Source organism: Henckelia pumila, chromosome 3 (genome assembly GCF_033568475.1).
Source record: "Henckelia pumila isolate YLH828 chromosome 3, ASM3356847v2, whole genome shotgun sequence".
Lineage (NCBI taxonomy): Eukaryota > Viridiplantae > Streptophyta > Magnoliopsida > Lamiales > Gesneriaceae > Henckelia > Henckelia pumila.
Genome location: NC_133122.1, coordinates 44,758,642 through 44,780,005, shown reverse-complemented (window position 1 = coordinate 44,780,005; position 21,364 = coordinate 44,758,642). Strand labels below are relative to the sequence as shown.

The window sequence follows — 21,364 nt, the reverse complement described above, 5'->3', positions numbered from 1 at the left end:
GATATGAGGCAGCGATTTCCAGAGTTGTTCGATTGAGGTGAGTTCGTCTTCAGTTTGTTGCTTGCTTGTTCAATCTGTGATATGTCAGATTTCGAGGACGAAATAAAATCTTAGAGGGGGAGAATTGTAATGCCCCGATTTTATATTAATTGAGTTTAATCGAGATAATCAGAATTTTTAGTGATTGAGGATCGTTTTGATATTTAGCAGGGGATTACTTTGCAAACTTGGAGGAATAAAGGACTGAAATGCAAAAGATGGGATTTTATATTATTTTCTTGCAAGTAGCCTTACCTCCCCACCCCTCCATCACATCACTCAATTCCTCTCCCTTATCCTCTCTCCCATTTCGTACGTACTGAAGCAAGCCATGGGAGACGCCTTTTTGAGCTTTCTTTCCGCTCGATTCGCTTGATCCGACCGTTAGATTTCATTTCCGAGTTGAGATTCACGATCACCGCAACGAGGGCTCCGTTTAGACGTAAGTTTTGCTACGATCTCTTGAACTTCGATTTTTGTTGAGTTGTCAGATTTTGATAATATTCGAGTATGATGATCTTGGAAGTCGGTATATCGTGTATTCGAAGTCGGTTTGGAAAAAGAACGAAGTTTGGATTTTATATAAATTTTTGGAGTTAAATTCGAAAATAGGGTTGTTGGATTTTGATGGATTTTGGCTGATTTTGTATTGTTTTGTTGATTGAGAAGTTGATTGGAGTCGATTGAAGTTGGTTGTTGTTATTGATGATTTTTGGTTTGACCGATTATAGCCGTTATGCCGTCGAAATCGATTTTGGACTACCGGTTTTGTTATTCGGTTTGATTTCGAGTTATTCGAATTATTGAGTTTGTTTTGAATCCGCATCCGATGTTTTGACAGTTGATTGAAGGATTCGAAGTTAAAGATTTGAAGGCCCAGTTGTCGATTGAAGTTTGAATACGGTATATTGTTAGTTTTATCGACTTTGAGTTTGTTAGCCGAATAGTTTTTTGAACCGAGTTATCTTGTTTGACAGGTTTTCTTGAAGCCTCGAGAAAAGGTAAAAGATTACATCGATTCGAATGGGGTTGAATACTCGAGTTTGATTGATTCTCGAGCCCCGAAAATCACATACTGCATGTTATTTGTTTGTGTGAACTTGACTGATTATTCGTTTATACTTGCATTCATATTGAGCCGATTATTCGATTCGTTTTGAATATAGATGATTTAAGGAGCTATATTGAAGTGGCTTTGGATTTCGAGTTTTTTCAAGTGCCAGAATACTTCTTATAGTTGCTCTGAAGTCTAGGGGTTGAGTTGAACGACATCCACCCCGAATGGGTGTGTCGGTGAGTTGTTGTGAAGACTTGGCCCCGGGATCCCAACCGAATACTGATTGACATTTCGATTATCTGACTTGATAGTCCCGAGTTTGAAATCATGCATACATCCACTCTCATTTGTATTGATTGATGAATGTTACATTTCAAGGTGGAATGTTTAACTGATATTGTATGTCTATTTCTTTTACTTAGAAATTATATTTCTAACCGGTTTATCCGGATATTGTCTTTGTTTGTATGTGTATTTGGCAACAGGAGGATCAGGAGCTGGACCAAGTCGTTTGGGTTAGCTCGGGGTGAGACGATAGACGTGAGACACCGTGTTGTAGGGTCGAGTCGAATGATCTAATTTGAGTTTTGTTGACTCGTTTGAACTCCTTCTTAGAACTCGACATGTTGTAATTTGGAAGAACTTAGACTATTGCATGATCTACTCCCCTTTTTTATTTTGAATATTTTATGATTGTTGAATTATTAGTTGGATCATGGCGGAACCTTTTCGGGTGTTATTGTACGCTTTTGAAGTCTTTTCGGAGACGTTTTCAGCAGGCTGTGCGCGCCCGCTCGTCCGAGAGGCGCGCCCGCGCACCCTGCACCTCCCCGGGCAGGACACCATGCGCGCCCGCGCCTAGGGAGGCGTGCCCGTGCGCCCGGGCAGGAGGCTATGCGCGCCCGCGCCTAGGGAGGCGCAGCCGTGCGTCCCAATTTTAAAAAATAAATAAATAAATAAATAAAAAATTTGATTCGATTTTATATTGGCTCTCGTGTTTGATTTTGTTTAATTATTCGATATTAGAGGATTAGAAATGGGGTCTTACATTACTCACCATTTTTTAGTGTCCTGGATCCATTTCTGGACTCCGTTAATCCATTTGAAATTTCCTTAATCATGTTTTACTTAATCTAAACATGAACATACGATTAATTATGCATTAATCGCTAATTTTGGATACGGGTCACTACAAGTGGACAGCCCAACGTCCAGCAGACAGGGGCAGCGACAGCAACTCCAGTAGCGGCAGAGGTAGACAGGCGGTGATGACAGATCGACGACAACCAGTGGCTCTGATACCACTGTTAGGAATTCGCCGTCTTCATAGTTCGATCCCCTCACTTCTTCTTCCTTGTTCCTAAGCTGCACAATACGAACACAACACAGAGAAACAAAGAAAAACAGGAAACAGAAATCGAAACCAATTGACAGTAGAATAATCATGATGGATATCAAGGCTTCCGGACTCAGACGAATTGATGCGGCCTCTCCGAAATGCCAACGAACCAAGGCGAAGACCACAAAGGTTTCCCACTCTCCCCGCTCACTGTCTCCACACACACTAGAGAAACCCAACCAGAAAACAAGAACGGCAGAGCAAAACAAAGACAAAGGGAAGAAGACACTTAGTCACCAGAAGAAGAAGCACAACAAGCTGTCTTTCTAACGCTCCCTTTCTATCCCAATATCTAGCCCTCAAGATCTCGATCTCTGGTGCCTCTATTCTTCACCCGTTCTCTCGATCACTTGGTTGCCTTTTATCAACATGAATAAGGTTATACAAGAATCCATCCGCCCAGAAATTACGGTGAAAAAGGGAGCTGTCGGCTGCCCCATGTTCCCAGCCGCTCCAATCTTTCTCAGCCGCAGAAGAGGAAAAAAGACGCACAACAATTAATGAGAGGTTGGGGAGAAACAAATATAAAAAGGCTTTGGAAGTGGACTGGGAAACAAGGAAGATAAGTTGGGCCAAAGCCCAACACTTTGAAGCATATGCGACGATTTAATTGGGTTTTGGGGCTGCAATCTCGGTGTCCTTTTTTGCTATAATCTCATTTTTCGAGCCAATGTTGTTCTAATCGGTCGTAGTCATTTCAAGTAATAAAACTAGCCCGCATTGTGAAGGGAAAGAGTTAGCTGAAGCTTCTGACTAAGACCTCGGTGAGGAGACTGAGTCCTCTTCTGACGGAGCCGGACTCTGACTCCTTTGGAGAAAATTTTGGATATGGATCAATCGAGGCTCCTTGACTTTCTTGAAGGTTTTTATTCCTTGGGGTTGGGGTGGATTTTGGTTTAAAGAATCTTCTTTACGGTGACAAAGGCATTTGTGAGCCGAGGTTTGCCCATAGATCAAATTATTTCGTGGATTGAATTTCACTTGACTGTTTACGGTATCGTGTTGCTCATTGTCTAGCCTGTGAAGTGCTTAGGACATAATCGAATTTGATTTTTTAAGCTGTAATATTTCCTCATGGCTTATTGATGTTGTAATTTTTTACTCAAACTTTTGATATCAATGAATGGTTTTATTTCAACAAAAAAAACTTTTTAAATTGAATATATACAATTTATTCGGGTTTTTATTTTTAATTTTAATAAAATTCAATTTCAAAAATAATGCGTAAAAGGAAAAATTGCACAACTAATGTAAAACGTTATCCCTGACAGCAGACGCTGCTTACATGGCAGCGTCCAGCAGCACATCCCTCACCCATTTTGGCAATCCAGCAGCCCGTCCCCACCCATTTTGGCACTATCCGTTAGTTAAGAGGTGTATTGGTTGTAGACTTTTAATTACTTTTGTGGAGTTTAAAAGTTTAAAGGAATTCAATATAGACTTTTATATACTCTATAAAAGTTTAGTGATATTCAAGATAAGTTTTAAAAAGTCATGTGGTATTCAAACTTGACTTTTAAAAACTCTATAAAAGTTTAGAGATATTCAAAATGTCAATAGACTTTTAAAGACTCCATGAAATTTTATTAAATACAATGATTAAAGCCTAAGGTACAACAATAAAAAGTCAATGATTGTTTTTTGTTCAACCTAAAAATTTGGATTGACATTTAGTTCAAATTCACACACTTTGTTTTATTTCTATAAAATAGTCTATATATAAGACTAGTCTCATACATACTTATTATATAAAAAATAATATATATATATATATATATACAAACATATTTTTTTATTTTTAAAATAAAATAAAATTTTTTACCATTCATAATTTTTCGAATTTTAATTATAAAACCTCACAAGATTTAAAATCATATTTATTAAAAATTTTAAATAAATATTATAATACACGACAAAAAATTATAATATTTTATTGATCATAAATTGAAAATAACAATAATAATTTTTATGATTAATTCATTATTTATTATATAAAATTTGATGTTTTATTTATTTTCTATAATTTTTTTAATATGTTGCTTAATTTTTATCATAACTCAAAATTTTCGATAGTGGATTTAGTCAATTTAATATATATATTTAAAATAATAATAATATGTATATGATTGATATATATTGACTTGATATATTAACGTAGTTTTAAAAAACTTATAAACATGAATGTGTGTGTGTGTGTGTATCATATAAATAAGGATACTATATAAAATTAGAGTAACACTTCTGTAAGACGGTCTCATCCGTGAGACGGGTCAACTCTATCCATATTTATAATAATAAATAGAGTAACACTCTTGTGAGACGGTCTCATCCGTGAGACGGGTCAACCCTACCCATATTTATAATAATAAGTAATACTTTTGGCATAAATTGTAATACTTTTTAATGGATAACTCATACAAGAGATCCGTCTCATAAAAATGACCCTTGAGACCGTCTCATAGGATTTTTTGCCTAATAAGTAATACTTATAACATAAAATATAATATTTTTTAATGGATAACCAATATAAGAGACTCATCTCAAAAAAATGATCCTTGAGACCGTCTCATAGGTCATAAAATTAAATATATTCAAATTTTATAGAGTTATATTAATTTCTTAATTACAATAAATTTAATACTACTTATAGATTTTTGTAAACCAAATTGATAAGTATAAATTATTTACATTGATAGATAAAAATATTTTAAAGAAATGTAATTATTTTAAAGAAATATAAATAGAAGTTATTGACATTCGATTAATAATTCTAAGAAATATATAAAAATAAAAATCATGAATTAAAAAATTCATAGTGTTCTAGAAAAAGTTTACAAATGTCAATAAAAGTCATGAAAAACAAATATGCAAGATTCTGTGAAAATATTTAAAAGTTTGTGAGTATCTCTATAAAAGTCTGTAGAAATCCATCAACTCTACAAAAGTCTGTCATTTAAAAAAAATCAGTAAATCTCTACAACGAATACTTACTCTCTGATGGAGACTTGTAGGGGCCAAATTTTGGCAAGTTTTCGATGCACAATAATGTTAAATAGATGTATGATACAAACTTTTTTCACATATTTTCTCGAAGCTTCGTTACTCACAATTTTACAAGCTCCTACTGGTTTTGTTTTCTTGAGTTCGTCGTCTGCAAATTCAATTCAATTTAGAAGTAAGTGTCTTGTTTTGTTCATTTCAAATACTTTTACTTTTCAAAATTAAGTTTTTGCTCGCAGATATGAGAATTATCCATTGAAGCAGTATGTTATTTTTTATTTGGAATCGGCCATAAAATTTGGTTGTGGTTGATTGAATAAAATGAAAAAAGGGTCCTTCAATTATGGGGTCGTGATGGATAATATTTGCTGTAAATTAAACAAAGTTTTAACTAAGTGTTTCGAAATTATAAGACTTGAAAAATAAAATAGCTAGCTAGCACATTTATTATTATTAAGTGTTTTACGATATTTCCTTTCGTAACGTAATTTGAACTATTTTTTAAGAGCAAAAAACTAAATATTGATTTCAATTATAGGATTGGTTTACCATATTTTGACACAATTTTTTTGGGAATGAGACTAATAAATCGATGAAGATATATGAACACTCGTTGTTTAGTTGGTTGACTTGCTGTTGTTTATTTGGATGACTTGCTGGTAATTCAAATACATTTGCTTGCACATTAAATAAGTGACAAGTGGATCTTGGATTTTCTGATGAAATAAAAAATATATACTAATTAATAAACTAGTTAAGAAGCTTACAATTAGGGATCTAGCTTAGTTTAATGTCACTAGTTAACCTCCAGAAACTTAACAATTAGGGATCTAGCTTAGTTTAACAATTAGATGGAATCAAAAAATTGTGCTTAAGTCACTTCCTAAACATAAACTTTAATTTCGTGGATCAAGTGTATATGTATACTAGATAGTTTTTGTTTTAGAAAACTTATTTTATTAGATTACGTGATTTCATATTATTAGTTTATGTCTTGATCAACTATTGTAACTAATTTTGTCAGAATGACAACAAATCGAGGGCCAGAAGATTCCAGTGTGCTATATTTACAAGCAACATATATTTTGTCAAACAGTTTCTACAGAAAGTGTTGATAAGATAGTTCGAGTCAAACGATCAGATAATTTGATTTGAAATTTATATAATGAGAATGATTTGCACAATCGTGTGATATCATATTTAGAAGAGTGAACATTTTTTTGAAAACCAGCAAGAGCTTGTGAAATTGTGAGTAATGAAAGCTTCGAGAAAATATGTGAAGAAAGCTTGTATTATACATCTATTTGACATTATTATGCATCGAAAGCTTGCCAAAATTTGGCTCCTACAAGTCTCTATCAGAGAGTAAATTGCGGATACTACCAAAATGGGTGGAAGACGGGTTGTTGGAGTGCCAAAATGGGTGGGAGACGGGCTGCTGGACACTGTCTACATGGCAGCATCCACTGCCTCTGACAGCGGATGCTCGAGTTGTGCAATTTTTCCTCCTCCGCATTATTTTTGAAATCAAATTTTTTTAATATTAAAAATAAAAAAAAACCCTAATTTCTTCGCATGCCGTGAATAGACATATATTCTACGAAATATTATATTCATTTATTTTGGAAAAAATAGCTTACCAAATTTCACAAATAAATCCAAACTCTAAAAATGGAGTATTAAATTTTTCAACATGCTATTTGTTTTCCAAGAAAAATTATTGGTAATATATTTGAAATCTTCTCAAGTGATCATATATATATATACATATATATATATATATATATATATATATTTGTTTTTACACATATATTTAGCTTTAAAAAAAAGAATTTAGATATTAATTTGAAAATTATTAAAATACAGTATCAATAATTAGATATTAAATAAATGAAAAGTGCAGAAAATAATCAAGTATTGGGTACAAAATTGTTATTCTGGTTTATATAATACTAGTTGCTCACACATTCGTACTTCTTATGTAACATGATACAAAATATTATATATGACACGAAATATAAATAATATAAGGGAAAGTATTTATCAATTTAATTCAATTAATCATTTTAATAAGGTAATAATTATTTAGGAAGTTAAAATTAAGAAAATAAATATCTTGTCCCAATAAAAACCCTGTCCTCTTAACTCGCGAGCCCAACTCGGCCCGATTAAGCTCTATAATCCAGCCCGATTACCCAATTTCAGATTGAGGCGGCGGAGCTCGGTGCTCTTCTTCTACAGTTTCGGCGAGAATTCATTGAGATTCTCCGGTGGTCAGAGTGTATGTTACCTGTTCTTGAGGTATCTTTAATCTTTTTTCTTTTTTAATTTGTTTTTGATATTATTGGACTTATGGGTTACAAATGCGAGAATTTGGAAATTGTAAACCTAGAGTTCGAATCGGCTTACTCGGCGTGGAATACAGTTTAAGGTTGGGCCGTGTAAGTCATTGAATTTGAATTCAACTGAAAAAGGAGGCTTTTGCACTCTCTTGTTCTGGTGATGCTTTTGAAGTATTGGGACCCAAATTTGACTATAACATTTGGATTGGATTGTTATTTATCTAAAATTCTGGTTGTAAAGTTGTGAATTTTGTGCAAGAATGTAATTTTTTTGATAGCTTCTAGGATTGGTACTGATTTTGGTTAATGTTACATTTGGGGTTTAACTAAAAGCAATTCTCAGGAGAAGGCAGCAAATAGGGATTGGAAGTTGTTTTAATTGGGCTGAATAATTTCTTCCCAATTTTATCTATGTTATATGCGTAGTTGTTAAATGCACGTCTCGGACGAATTGCATTTGCGTAACATGAAGCCTAGGTGCAAGGAACAATGGATTAACGAGGTACACTAAGGCCTATTGAAGATTGTATTTTAGAATCTGCGTGTATGGAGGAAGTTGTCTCATATCATCTAATGTGTATTATGTACCCTACAAGTTATTGAACTATAAACAAATGTTGTTGAGTTTAAGTCACATTACATTTCACCTTATATTCATAATGTTGACATTTCAAGTATGGACATATATTTCTGATTTTACTCGCTAGTGGTTTAATAAACTATGGATATATGTTTCTAACTGCAATTAACATTGGCGTTTATGTCTTTAGCTACAAAGACATCAATTGCTCACAAATTGAATGTCAGCTGTTCTGAGTGTGGGAGAATTTTGTGCCTGAATGAATGGCTGCTACTGCGAAAGGCCTCTCAGAAAAATCTAGTATGGCTGAAGAGTGGACCATTGTTCTGCCACGTCGTGGAAAGAAGAATAGAAGTTTTCGCAATCCTGGGGTCCTGATTCAACAAAAAGAAGTGCAATCATGGACTCCAACAGATATGGAAATAAATCCTGAGAGGGAATCCAAATTGATACAGAAAATGCAGATTTATCTTCAGAAGCTTGAGGTTTCTGACTTCTTCGGTTCTTTCTTGGAGCAGATGCAGAATCCAGATATGTTGAATAGGTTTCTTAATGTTCTGGGCTCAGAAGAAAAGATGCTGATGGTAATTTATGGTATTGGTAGCATCGAATCATTTGAACCCCCTCGATTTCAACTTAGTTTCGCACTTTTGATGAAGAGAAAATTCGATTGGATTGGAGAAATAGAAGTTTTTGATCCAATTATTTCTTTGACAGAATCGAAGGTTTTGAATTCTCTTGGTTGTTCCGTTCTGTCAGTCAATGAACAGGGTAGTCGACAAGTTCTAAAACCTACTCTTTTCTTCATGCCACACTGTGAGGCAGACCTTTATGAGAATCTCCTAGCAGTAAATTGGGTAGTTGATCGATTGATTCGTCTTGTACTCTTTGGGAATAGTTTTGGTTCCTACCAGCAGCACGTGTCGCTTTGTAATAATCTCGCTATTTCAAATTCAAGAAAGCACATCCTGGCTGTCAAGAACTTCACTGAAGAGATTATGGTTAAAAAATTTCCTGATGACTCTTTTCGAGCCTTCCATGGTTCAAGCTGGCATTTTTTTAGCCATGTTACTGAGGCAGAGTTGCAATTCTAAATTATATACTCTTATCTTTAACAGTTGAATGATTCGACTGATCGCAATACAGTTTTCTTGAACTGAACTACATGTTGATTCTTTTGTTCTCAGTTGATGATAGTTGCATAACTCAGTTGACTGCTGTTTGCTATTCCTGTTGGCCTGTTTTGTTGTTGTTGGTTTAACTTTGATATTTTTTTGATTCAGAATGGTTGTCTAGATAGTATTCCACGGTTCTTACTATATTCGTCTGAACTACATGTTGATTCTTTTGTTCTCAGTTGATGATAGTTGCATAACTCAGTTGACTGCTGTTTGCTATTCCTGTTGGCCTGTTTTGTTGTTGTTGGTTTAACTTTGATATTTTTTTGATTCAGAATGGTTGTCTAGATAGTATTCCACGGTTCTTACTATATTCGTGATACTCTTCGATGGTTTAAATGCTACTTTTTTCTCCATATTAGATCACTATTCAGGAATAGGAGATGCAAAGTATTGTAGTTACCTTTGAGATATTGAGATATTCTTTTGGAAACATCAAGTCGTAGATTGTTACTTGTATGAAATATTGCTGAAACAATCATTCTATATATAAGATACAAGAGTGACACAACAAAGTGTATTTTGAAATCAATTGTTAAATATGTAAATCGATTTAATAAATTTTAGGTGCAATTGTCTATTCTAGCTCTTACTAAAATATAACTCAAGTGGTTTGTTTTATGTTATCATGAAGACTGTATGAGGGGCATTGAGTTCATTCAACGAATAATAACTTTTTATTACGTTTCTTACAATTTAATCGACTAACATATGCGGACCATCGTAAAAGGTTTATTCAAACCAGATTTTTGCATGGAAGACAAACTTTAAATGACTCTTTTTCAAAAATAAAAATAAAAATTTATTTCAAAAATTTTATATTTAAATTTTAACAGATAATTCTGACATATGATATGGCTTATGAGATTCTTGGGAATGCGGTTATGGACATCGACAATAAACATACCACAGTGGTAAAAGCTCAATTTGAAAACGATCGATGCTACCCTTCGGACACGATCGATGCTACCTTGGGACAGTGTTCGAAGAATGCAACTATGGGGAGGAGCACTTATCTTTTGACACATTACCCAATAGCAGCTCCAACCCTCCTAAAGGTGAGAATGATTTAACTATCTTTTTGATTTACTAAATGTTTGCAGCACAAACTTTGCAGAAATTATTTTATAAAATTTCAAGTGCGTTGCATTAATATGTTCCAAATCATAGAAATCAACTGAATGCAGTTTCCCTTGCAAAAAAATTCAAATTTATCATGTATAAAAAAAAAAAAAAATTATCAAATGTATCAACCTTTAAATCACATAGTTAGCAAAGCCCAACATTTATATTTCCAAAAGAAAACATATTACTAACTTTGCGAACAATGTTTCACCACAAACATGTAGAAGAATTAGGACAGATGTTAAGCTCATTACAGAGAAAGTTTAAGACATCGGTACACACAATTCACAGGAGCATGTCAAATACTAAAGCCGTAGTTACTTCAAGGATTTAAACAAAAGATGATAACTGGAACATAAACAAACGAACATGAATACTTTGAGATACGACTTCCAGAATTTTCTCGTGCTCTGATATATAAACTTTGTTGATATTACTAAATGCAGGTACGCTGCAGCAACAAACCCCAGAATGGATCCAGTTGGGTGAATATGAATTTAAGATTATTACCAACGGATATGTAGAATTGACACGTAATATTTTGGAAGAGATCAAGAAATTACCATCATCAAGATTTGGACACTTCAGCATTCACATGCCCACCAGCTGTAGTAGTTTCACCTCTTGATGCATTTTCGAAAGCACCTAAGCAGGGTACATTATTGGACGGACCCTTTTCAACATTGGTACATGGGATTTTTGATGCATGAGGAAACACTACTTGTGGGCTTTCAAATCTCTCGGGAACATATCCATTTGCTAAACTTTTTGATGAATTTTGTTTCCTCTCGTAGAAGGCCGTAGCAGATACAGATGTATCGGGGGTCTCCGAAAGTTCTTCGGAGGACTCCATAGGCGTGTGGAAAAGCAAATGTGCCACAAACCGATCTATTGGATTGGTATTCCTCTCTACATCTGGTATTCCAGTAAACCTGTTGAATTAGTCAAGAAATAAGAACATAGTGATCCTAGATCAAAGTAGACCAAATTTGTTTTTTGATGGAACCGATGAGTCGAGCATATAAATGTGTGCTCCCGGAAGTTTAAAAGCTCTAGCAGGGAATATGAGAACTGAAAATTTGTTAAAGACGCTTTTAAAATATAAAATTATCCAATGGCCAACAGTACCCCTTTCTTTTCAAATAATTTCATGATAGGATAACATTATGTGCTTTGCAGTACAGAGATTTAAATGAAAGAAAATTCATAAATCAACAGTAAATTTTTTATGAACCACAAAGAATAAAGCCAATCAGTTAATCACTAAATCAGGTAACAAGAAGAACTGGCATTCTATAGGACCAGCAGCTTGTTAACTAACCCCTCATGGTTGTCAATATCTTTGTTAATTTCATCTCTGGTACGGGTGTTGGCACTGCTTGTATCACTTAGACAATGTCTCTGTATAGCACTTTTTGCGAGTCGAAACAAGCTATCCCGGATGCATAGCCTTATTTTAAGATCCAACTGTAAAAGTTAGTTTTTGGTTAGGAGTTGATACAAATTTTCAATATGACTAGAAAAATATTACGAAGGTGGTTAGATTATTAACTCTAGAAATAGAATCTTGAAGTCGTCGAAGTACTGATTCCTCGACTGAGCAAATACTTAAGGGCATTGTAACCGCATTGTTATCATCATGTCCCATGACGGAGTTCGGATCAAGGGAAGGAAAGCCACTAATAATTTCATCAACTTCAACATTTCCTCCTTCAATGGTTGAATTCTCTACTGACACCGGATTACCAAATTGATGCTGCTGTTTCTGAATTGCAAGAATCACTCTCAATTGTTGCCGCCGCCTCAACTTTTCAATTTTCTCCTCGGGAGTCATTACTGGAGGATTCATTGCTGCATCCACCGACTTCTTCACAGGATTTGAGCAAGCAAGTATATGGCTTTTTTTATCCGGCTGAAACTTCAACGACAAGTGAGATGTGCTGGGGTAGTGATACACCATATTCCCACATAAAGAAGGTGCGAATACTGGACCAGAAAAACTCTTTCGTTGGAACTGCTCGGTCCTCTGGACCTGCTTTTGCTGGCTAAGAACCAAAGGTGGGCATGCTTTGAACCTTGACGGTGCATATCGATCGTTGACTGGCACAAACATGCTATTTGTTGTGCACCGTGTAGCACATGTATCATGCATCTGATTCTTGCTTGTTTCTTTCAATTTCTGGTTCTTCATAAACCTCTTTTGTTCATTACCCTGAACACATGAAAGCAACTAGAGAAACAATCTGACGTTGAAAAAAAAAAAAGGAAGCCAATCACACAGAAAAAATAATAATAATAAATCATGTGTGCTTGTTTTGGTTCACAGTGAGGAGAGAACACAGCTTATCATATACAAATCAGTTTGTATGAGAGGCCAAGATGTATAGGAATTTTCCAAGTTCCACTGGTGTTGACTCACGGTTAATTTGGATGTTATTTTAAGTTATGTTGTTTTATGGTTATCAATTACATAATAACTTCAAATACTTACCTTTCAAGCATTATCTATGGTAGTTTTACTTCAACATGTAAAGGCATCACAGAGTTCTAAACACATCTAAGGTTAAATCTTGTTCAAGACTTCAAGCTTCACACAATTATCTGACAAAGAACGTGTATTTATGTGCAATAGAAATTTCAATAGAAATTTCCATCCTCGCAATTTTATTTCCTTTCATCATCATCATCATCATCATCATTTTGGGTGTGAAGCATAGATGAGAGAAGAATAGCTTCTTTGTACAGGGATTGAAGTTTTTCTCTAGTACAAAAGTTGTTTTATCCACAAAGAGTGGATGAAAAGGTTACCTTCACTGGGAATGCATTTACTGTAGCAGCATTACAGTCATCCAGTTGCTTGGGCAACTCTTGGCCCTTTTCATTAATCCCAGGAGTCTGAGGAAAGTGAGTAAAATACTGAAACTGCATTCTATTCACTTTACTATATACATGGATTTTGACAACAATTAAATGACGCAATTTAAAATGCAAGCAAAAAAGAAAACAACCACCGAACAATATTGCAAACTTAGTCCTTCAAACCTCCTTGTTCATTAATAGGTTACTGTTACCTACAAAATGTTCAATAGTAGCTTTTCTTGCCTGTACATCCCAAGATTGAGATTTGCTGCCATGCAGTTTCTCGTACTCAGAAAGAAAAGACTCATCCAAATCAAGTGCATATTGAGGTTTATAATCGCATGCATCTGACATGGACCTTAATGCACCAAGTGGCAAATTAGAAGAATCACTAGACGTGGGAGTAAGTTTGGACAGGCAGCTATTTCCATCCTTGCAAGAGGACCATGACTCATCAGTATAACCAACATTTATATCTCCAAATATCGGGTCATCATTGCTGCAAAATACAACTTGTGAGATTACTAAATGTTAAGATATGCAAGCAAAATATTGTATCGATCTATCCAGAAATATTTTGTTAATATTTGTTTCCCGAGTAGATAGACTAATCAAGAACAGAATATTGTGTAGTGTCGAAACGTATGGAATTGTACCTGGAATTAGGAAAAAAGTATTCTGTTTAATTTAGACGGCCTTGTATTTTGTTAAACATTAGAAAGAATAATAATAATTATAAAAACATTTTTTTTTCGCATGATGACTTTATCTCACTCTCTTATCAGCTTATGTCATCCCTTGTTCTGCCTACATTGGTATTAGAGCCTTCGGCTTTATTAACCACTGCAAAAATAAAGTATTAAACTCTGAAACATGTCCGGATGGAGTGACAATCAGAGTACTGTGTCGTCCAACAGTTTTAAACATTCATAAACATAACATGTGAATCCTACCATGTTAAAAAACTCCTCAATTCAATTAGCGTGTCTGGATCAAGTGACACTCAAGCATATTAAACTATCAAACATGTCTGGAATGGGTAGATTAAGTTGGTAATCGACGGGAAAGAAGCTTGGGCTATCGAACACGAGAAATTCTGGAACCAGAAAAGGATTATTCAAGTGAGCAAATGGAAATCTGAGAACTCCTTGTCATGGCTTGGCATCTCAACTCTGTGGAATCATCAATTGGGAAGCCGTACTTGTTCCTACCCACCACGAAAAATGTATGGGATGCGGTTCGCGAAACCTACTATGACCTGTAAAATTCATCCCAGTTTTTAGGGTCAAAGACTACAGTGTCGAATTCCAAAAATGTGAGAAGTTGCTGAATACTACAACATGAAGGCAATGTGGTAGGAGCTGGACTGTTGATATGACCTCTCATGGGAATTCGACCCTGACAACATTAAATACCATAAATGTATGGACAACGACAGAGTTAATGAATTTTTGGGCAGCCTAAACAGAGAACTGAACGAAGTCAAGGGAAGAATATTTGGCCGAAAACCTGTGTCATCACTAAGGAAATTATTAGGCGAAGTTCGCCATGGGGAAGAGAGAAGAAAGGTGATGATGAATGAAAAACTGTTGCCACGACCGAGATTTTGGCACTGGTCAGCAAAATACCTTCTCTAAAGTACAATCTTGACAGGTCTTAAAGGACGACCTTTGGTGCGATCATTGTGAAAATGGCCAGACATATTGGAGATATATGTTGGGACTTCTGCATGGGAAGCCACCGAACTGGAAAGCAAAAAAAATTCAAACAAAAAAGACATGGTGGTTCAAAGGCCTATCATTCTAGACATGAAAAACAACAAAGTCAGAAATTTCCTTGGGGGCACTATCTTTCAGCCAGAAACAATTAGATAAATTGTATGAGTTATTCCGGATAAGAAAAAAACAAGTTAAAAGAAAATATTATGCACTAACGCACAATACTAAGAAGCCAAGAATCTAAGAAAATGAGATATATTCTACATTTTCATTGTTGAACAAACAACCCATATATAGACTAACGCATCACCGAAAAACAACATCCACTAATCCACTAGCCCTAAATCATGAAACATTCACTAACCCACAAACAACTAACTGTTATGACTAAGTAAACAAACTAAAATTTACAACACACATTCAGAATAATAAATTTATCGACAATTCCAATCCTCACAAGTTTAATTCCCCACTCTTTCATCATTCTCTATTTTTCTCAAACCCTGCAAGGTAACTATTTACAATCTGTTGTTCTTAATGCATATATCGTCTCTGTATCCTTGCATAATAGATTTTTTGTTACTTGTCATAAGATTGGATTATCCGAGTTGTTCTGTTTCTATTCCCTTAGTGCAGGAGACCAGAAAATTAAAATAGCTGATGGTTCTCTCAGCCATCGCTAGAACGGGATCTATTATTGTTTTCCGAAACTTTGACTTTGCCCAATGTTCTACAAGTTCCTAATCTTTCATCTAACCCGTTATCCATCAGCAAATTGACCCGTTACCTGAAGTTCATTGCTAAATTTTCCTCGAATTCTTGTGAATTTGAGGTGCTGGACTATGGAATGACGATTGGCATTGCTAGAGAACATGGAGGTCTCTACTACTTTAAGGACGAGAATAACTTGAGTGGACAAGTTAAGCATTCCTGTATCATATCAAACTCCAAATCTAGTATAATATTATGATGTGATACCGTAGATTAGGACGTCCTTATTTTCAATACTTTAAGAGCATTTTTCCATCATTGTTCAGCTATAAAAATCCTTATGATTTTAAATGTAATAATTGTCAAATTACAAAACATCGTCATGTCTTTATACTGCAACAATACCATGCATCGAAGTCGTTTTCACTTATTCATAGCGACGTATAAGAGGCCTTCCCCAACTATTTCTAGAAAAAAAAATAGCTTATCACATTTACGGATGATGATACCTGTTCAAGTTGGGATTATATATTATGTGAAAAATCAGAAGCTGAACAAATTTTGAGAAACTTTGACACAATGGTGGAAACACAATGTCAAGAAAAAAGTCAAGGTGTTCAGAAGTGATAATCAGAAAGGATCTTCTTCTCAAGAAAAACGTGTTATTCATCATAGCCATTATATTTAGATTCCACGACAAAATGGAACGACAGTGAGAAAAAAATGGACTCCTTATAAAAGTAGCCAGGTCTTTAATGTTCACCACAAAAGTTCCTAAACACTCACGGAGGAAGCTATTCTCACAACTATATACCTAATTAACAAGATGTTATCAAGAGTTTTAAATTTCAATTCACATTTGGCTGAATATCTTAAAATGTGTTTCCCACTTCATTTTTCCAATTTTAAATGTTTTAAGAATGGATTGGGAGCATGGCAATGTATTTGTATCAAAGTGAGCACGATTCATAAATGAATGTTGATTTTTTGTATTTTAGACATAATTTATGACGTGCCCAGATCAAAGCCCTTGTATAAAGAGGTCGAGCCAACTCACAAGCTTTTTAAGCCAGCATGAAAAATATTTGATTCGTGAGCAAAATCATCAAATTCGAGCAGTACTTGAACATGTTTGGGCCTTTTTCGAACGAACTCGATACAATAGTTCACTAGCCGCAATGAACTTTAATATAATATAATTATAAATTAAATAAATATGTTTCGAGTCTTTCTGATATTTAGTTTTGAACAATAGTTCGAATAGCTCACAAACATATTCGAATATTTTGAGCGAACTCTAACTCGAGCCGAATTCCAAACTTAAATATTCTTCATAATCAACTCGATTTGGTGTGTTTGTGCCCTTACTTGAGTATGATGGTGCATTCAGCAGAAGCTAAAAGAATTAACACAAAAAAGAATCCTTTGAAAACAAAATAGATTTTGTCTTTTCAAGAAAATTCAAAACCACAAAGTACTATAAATGAACATGGTTTCTAATTGAGATTAAAAAAAAAGAATAAAGATTTAAGTTACTTGAATATCCTATCCAGGACATCGAAGCTTTCAATATTTGCCCAGTCATAGCGAACATAATCACTTTTCTCTGTGTCTTCTGATGGGTTTTGAAGATATCCAGAAGCTTCACCAAACTGAGGAGTCTCATCTGCAGGTAGACTAAAAAGATAAAAACTGATGCATTTTGTTAAACGATGGAGAAAAATATTTTAGTCAAATCAAATTTGATGCATTACCTGTTGACAAGCCACCTTCCAAACTCGTAGTTATATTGTTAGGTTCATTAGTTCCTGTAATATCAGGATCCCTCTTCTCAACATCAATACCGGATGTATCTGAAACATCATGCCATGAATCGAGGGCAAATCTTGGAGAATGATCACAAATGTTATATTTGGAGTCGTTAGCTAGTTCAACCTGACAGTTTCTGTTGCTAGGAGGCTTCTTTTGTTCAATGGGACCAACACCAGAAGTTTCAATATTTATTTCCTTGTTTGCTAGATCTCCAAATAAAACCAGATGTTTTTCCTCGTTTTGATTAGCATATGGAACAATGTGATCATCGCTTTCCCCAGCCTCACCCCATATTATGTTTGTTAACTGAATATAATAGAAGAAATAGACAAGTGAGATCTTCATTTTGCATCTGTTCAAATGCCTCAAAAAGAAAGAAGAATATTAAAATGCATCAACAAGTAGAATTTGACATATGGAGTTATAGTACAACAAAATGAATTAAAAGTTAAACAAACAAAATCTCTTAATTCAACACTAACAAAATATCCATCAACTTATTTACTTATAGCCTACATTCAAGAATTAAAATAAAAAACAAAAAAATAGTGATCCTAGATCAAAGTTAACCAAACAAAATTTCTAAAATTACTATCAACTTATTGACTATTAGCTTACATTCAACGGTGAGAAGTCGAGAAGAGGGGTGAGGCATGGAGCTGGAGACAGTACGAGATGTAACATTCTACAACTTAGGTTCTGGCAAATTGCAAATCATTGCAGTTTGATAATTGGGATTGTATTATTAATCGATGTTCTTGGGTTGATTGTATGGATTTCTTTTACGCTTGGAATCAAACTCAATTGAAAACATGACTGAATACCACACCGTAAATAAAGTGTGCAACAGGACATGTAATTTTTCTAGAATACAACTGTGTAAGTTGGTTTAAATAAACAAGGACAAGTTCATTTCTCTCTCTTTCCCCCAAGACATACTTTGAGTGGCTCATGTATGATCCTTCAACTTAATTTCGTTTTCTTGGTGAAATAGAGTGTTACATTTGTGTCAACTAAGGTTTTTCAGGTTTTGGCTCATGTGCCATTAAGTATTTCTTAAGAGCTATAAGAGTCTGCCCACATTTGTATTTTCAACAGTTCATTTGATGGTTGATTTATCAATATTTGTTGTGTCAACAGTTCATTTGATGGTCGCCTATGCTAACATGATGTACTTTCAAGGTGCATTGCAATAACAATCTGACAAGTAAAAAACTTAAATGCAAGATACATGTGGAAAACAAGTGCTTCTTCACTTATCATAAAAATCGTAATGAATAAAAAAAATTGTTAGAACAATTTAGGTAAGAGATGGGTGAAAAATATCAGACAAGTATCATCTCAAATGCAAATATAGTTGGGTCATGGGTGGTCATGGGTGAACTCTATGTTACTAGTCGGCTTTCGTTCTATTGATTTCATATTCAATAACAAATTGGATGTCAATTACTTTCATTAAAAGTTAAAACAATCACATCACCCTCTACCTATCTTCATTCTTCGCCTTATTGCTAAACCATCTATCTTGGTTCTTAACTAGTCCAACTCCACAACTTCATCCCCATTGGTTTCTGCTTCAGAGTCTACTTCTGTTTGTAATTCTACCTTTAAGAAAAATAAGATGAACCGCCTAACATATGTTCCCGGTCACTTCCCCAAATAACTGCATCAAAAACTCATAAATCTCCGTTCATACTCTCTACAAAGTCGTTATCATGCTCCGTCAATAATTAAATATAGAAGAGGTGACCTCTGTGTGTGAATGTCAGACAATCATACTGTATTATAGTCACTCAAAACTATACTCCAAGACTCAAATTTTCATGTATTTACCAAAAACAAAAGCTTTAGAACTCTTGTGAATAACAGAAGTCATGTCACCAAATTCTCATATAACAAAAAAAAAAAAAAAAGAATCCCATTAAACTCAAAGTTCATACAGAGCCACGACAAGGACTTCAGGGTGGGGTGGCGAAACTGAAACCCAAAAAGCTGAGTTGGGTGACCTTCAAGAAAATCACTGTGAAATTCTAACTTCCTCCACTCCAAAATATGCTCAACTCCCAAAAAGCACAGTCCACAACCCAAAATCCTAGATTCCCGTTCTTTCAATCTTAGAACTCAGAAGTTATTAACCAAAGCAGTACTAAAACTCCAGAAAATTTTGAAATATGACAAAATCAAGAATAATCAGTAACCAAACACGTACCTCTAAGTCGTCCCAATCAAACGTAGCCATAAAACCAGGGAAAATAAGCTTCTTCCAATTGAAAAACTCGCAACCTCAGTGAATACAGCTTCAGATACAGTCCAAAGTCCAAACATCGCCAAATTTCCTCCGATCACACCCCGTCAAGCCAAAACATTACTCATCAAAAACTTTACAATTCAAATATGGGATTTTTGCTTATCCAAAAGAACACAGACTATAAAAATTCATTTCGGATTCATCCCAAAGTCACCACTTTTATGTTGTTTAGAACATAATTTTTTATACAGAATATTTTAATGATTAAAGTAAATGCATATAGAATAGTGAAAAATATGTGAAATATAATATAAAAATGGTGGGCCCAAGTCCATGTAAGCGATAAGGGCCTCAAATTGCTAGTGGCCTGTATCAAATTTGTGGCTATTAAAATGTTAGATCTATTGTAGCACTGTCATTGGTACCCTGAGATTCGGAATCTACAAAATTACATAAAAGCCCCTACTAATTAAGCATTAATAAAAATAAATATATATTCCCAAACATTCCTTTTAACAGCTAATATCAACTATCAAATCACAAAATCTAGACAAATATCATTTGTATACTTTGACATGATTTTAATTATCAAATTAAATCACATCACAAAAATTACATTGAGATAGTCTAACGGATAAATTTTGTTAAATGAATTTCTGATTATAAAAAAATATATAAGTTTTTTAGGTCAATAACATTATTTTCACTGTAAATATTGATCAAATGAAAGTTGTCTCATAATAAAGTTATTCAAACCATATTATCTTTAGTTATTTGAGATAAGTTTAAACCTAATTTCAAGGAGTTCTCGATTCAAACAAGAATTTTGAACTTTTCTTTGGATTTCATTAACATTTTAGGGAGTGTTTGCAATCACTAAAAAAAATGATTATTAGTTTTTGGCTTAAAAAATTATTTTTGTGTGTTTCTTAAACATAGATTATGTGTTAGCTTATGCTTAAATTAATTAAAATCCAAAAGCTAGTCATGTAGTGATTATGATTCTCCAAAAGTGATTCTAATAAGAAGGTCTCATTGTTAAAATTATTCTAATCACTTATTTATCAAACACTATCAAACTTTGATTTTTAGATTTTCACATTTGTTTTCAAACACTACCAACATTTGATTTTTCTTAACTTTTTTATAATCTATAAATTAATCACTTTTACAAAAGCACAATCTATTGCAAACACTCCCTTAGATAAGTAATTTACGGTTTTTTTTAGAGATAAAAATGAATGTGAATAAGAAAAATTCAAGGGTATGAATGGGAATTTGAGTTTTGGCTTTCCC

The 21,364-nt window shown here is 34.2% G+C and overlaps 2 protein-coding genes across 6 annotated transcripts; one reads left to right on the top strand and one right to left on the bottom strand.

The window, feature by feature from the left end:
- Nucleotides 1-7,626: 7,626 nt before the first annotated feature.
- LOC140892331 (protein SENSITIVITY TO RED LIGHT REDUCED 1-like) lies at nucleotides 7,627-9,540 on the top strand. Of its 2 annotated transcripts, none has more exons than XM_073301181.1 (2): nucleotides 7,627-7,796; nucleotides 8,608-9,540. In XM_073301181.1, exon 2 carries the CDS (start codon nucleotides 8,681-8,683, stop codon nucleotides 9,509-9,511), a length of 831 nt encoding a protein of 276 aa, XP_073157282.1. In that variant the 5' UTR covers nucleotides 7,627-7,796; nucleotides 8,608-8,680; the 3' UTR covers nucleotides 9,512-9,540. The 2 variants fall into 2 exon arrangements, with proteins under 2 accessions (XP_073157282.1, XP_073157283.1); XM_073301182.1 differs by lacking the exon at nucleotides 7,627-7,796 and adding an exon at nucleotides 7,820-7,936.
- Nucleotides 9,541-10,892: 1,352 nt separating this feature from the next.
- Nucleotides 10,893-20,321, bottom strand: LOC140887790 (protein LNK2-like). Of its 4 annotated transcripts, none has more exons than XM_073295275.1 (9): nucleotides 20,030-20,321; nucleotides 17,763-18,126; nucleotides 17,545-17,674; nucleotides 13,763-14,078; nucleotides 13,529-13,615; nucleotides 12,273-12,950; nucleotides 12,042-12,187; nucleotides 11,284-11,652; nucleotides 10,893-11,171 (listed from the first exon to the last, which is right to left on the bottom strand). In XM_073295275.1, the coding sequence occupies exons 1-8, from the start codon at nucleotides 20,057-20,059 to the stop codon at nucleotides 11,289-11,291; spliced, it is 2,115 nt and encodes a 704-aa protein (XP_073151376.1). In that variant the 5' UTR covers nucleotides 20,060-20,321; the 3' UTR covers nucleotides 10,893-11,171; nucleotides 11,284-11,288. The 4 variants fall into 4 exon arrangements, with proteins under 4 accessions (XP_073151376.1, XP_073151377.1, XP_073151378.1 ...); XM_073295276.1 differs by having other exon boundaries at nucleotides 12,273-12,932; XM_073295277.1 differs by having other exon boundaries at nucleotides 10,894-11,171; nucleotides 13,823-14,078.
- Nucleotides 20,322-21,364: the final 1,043 nt, after the last annotated feature.

What these genes read in the sequence shown, in the direction of transcription:
- LOC140887790 (XM_073295275.1), bottom strand. Translation starts at nt 20,059, where the DNA reads ATGGCTACGTTTGATTGGGACGACTTAGAG. An exon ending in ACCTATTAATGAACAAGGAG is followed by an intron (nt 13,616 to 13,762) that starts GTTTGAAGGACT and finishes CACTTTCCTCAG; the next exon opens with ACTCCTGGGATTAATGAAAA. An exon ending in TTCAAGATTCTATTTCTAGA is followed by an intron (nt 12,188 to 12,272) that starts GTTAATAATCTA and finishes TAACTTTTACAG; the next exon opens with TTGGATCTTAAAATAAGGCT.
- LOC140892331 (XM_073301181.1), top strand. Translation starts at nt 8,681, where the DNA reads ATGGCTGCTACTGCGAAAGGCCTCTCAGAAAAATCTAGTATGGCTGAA.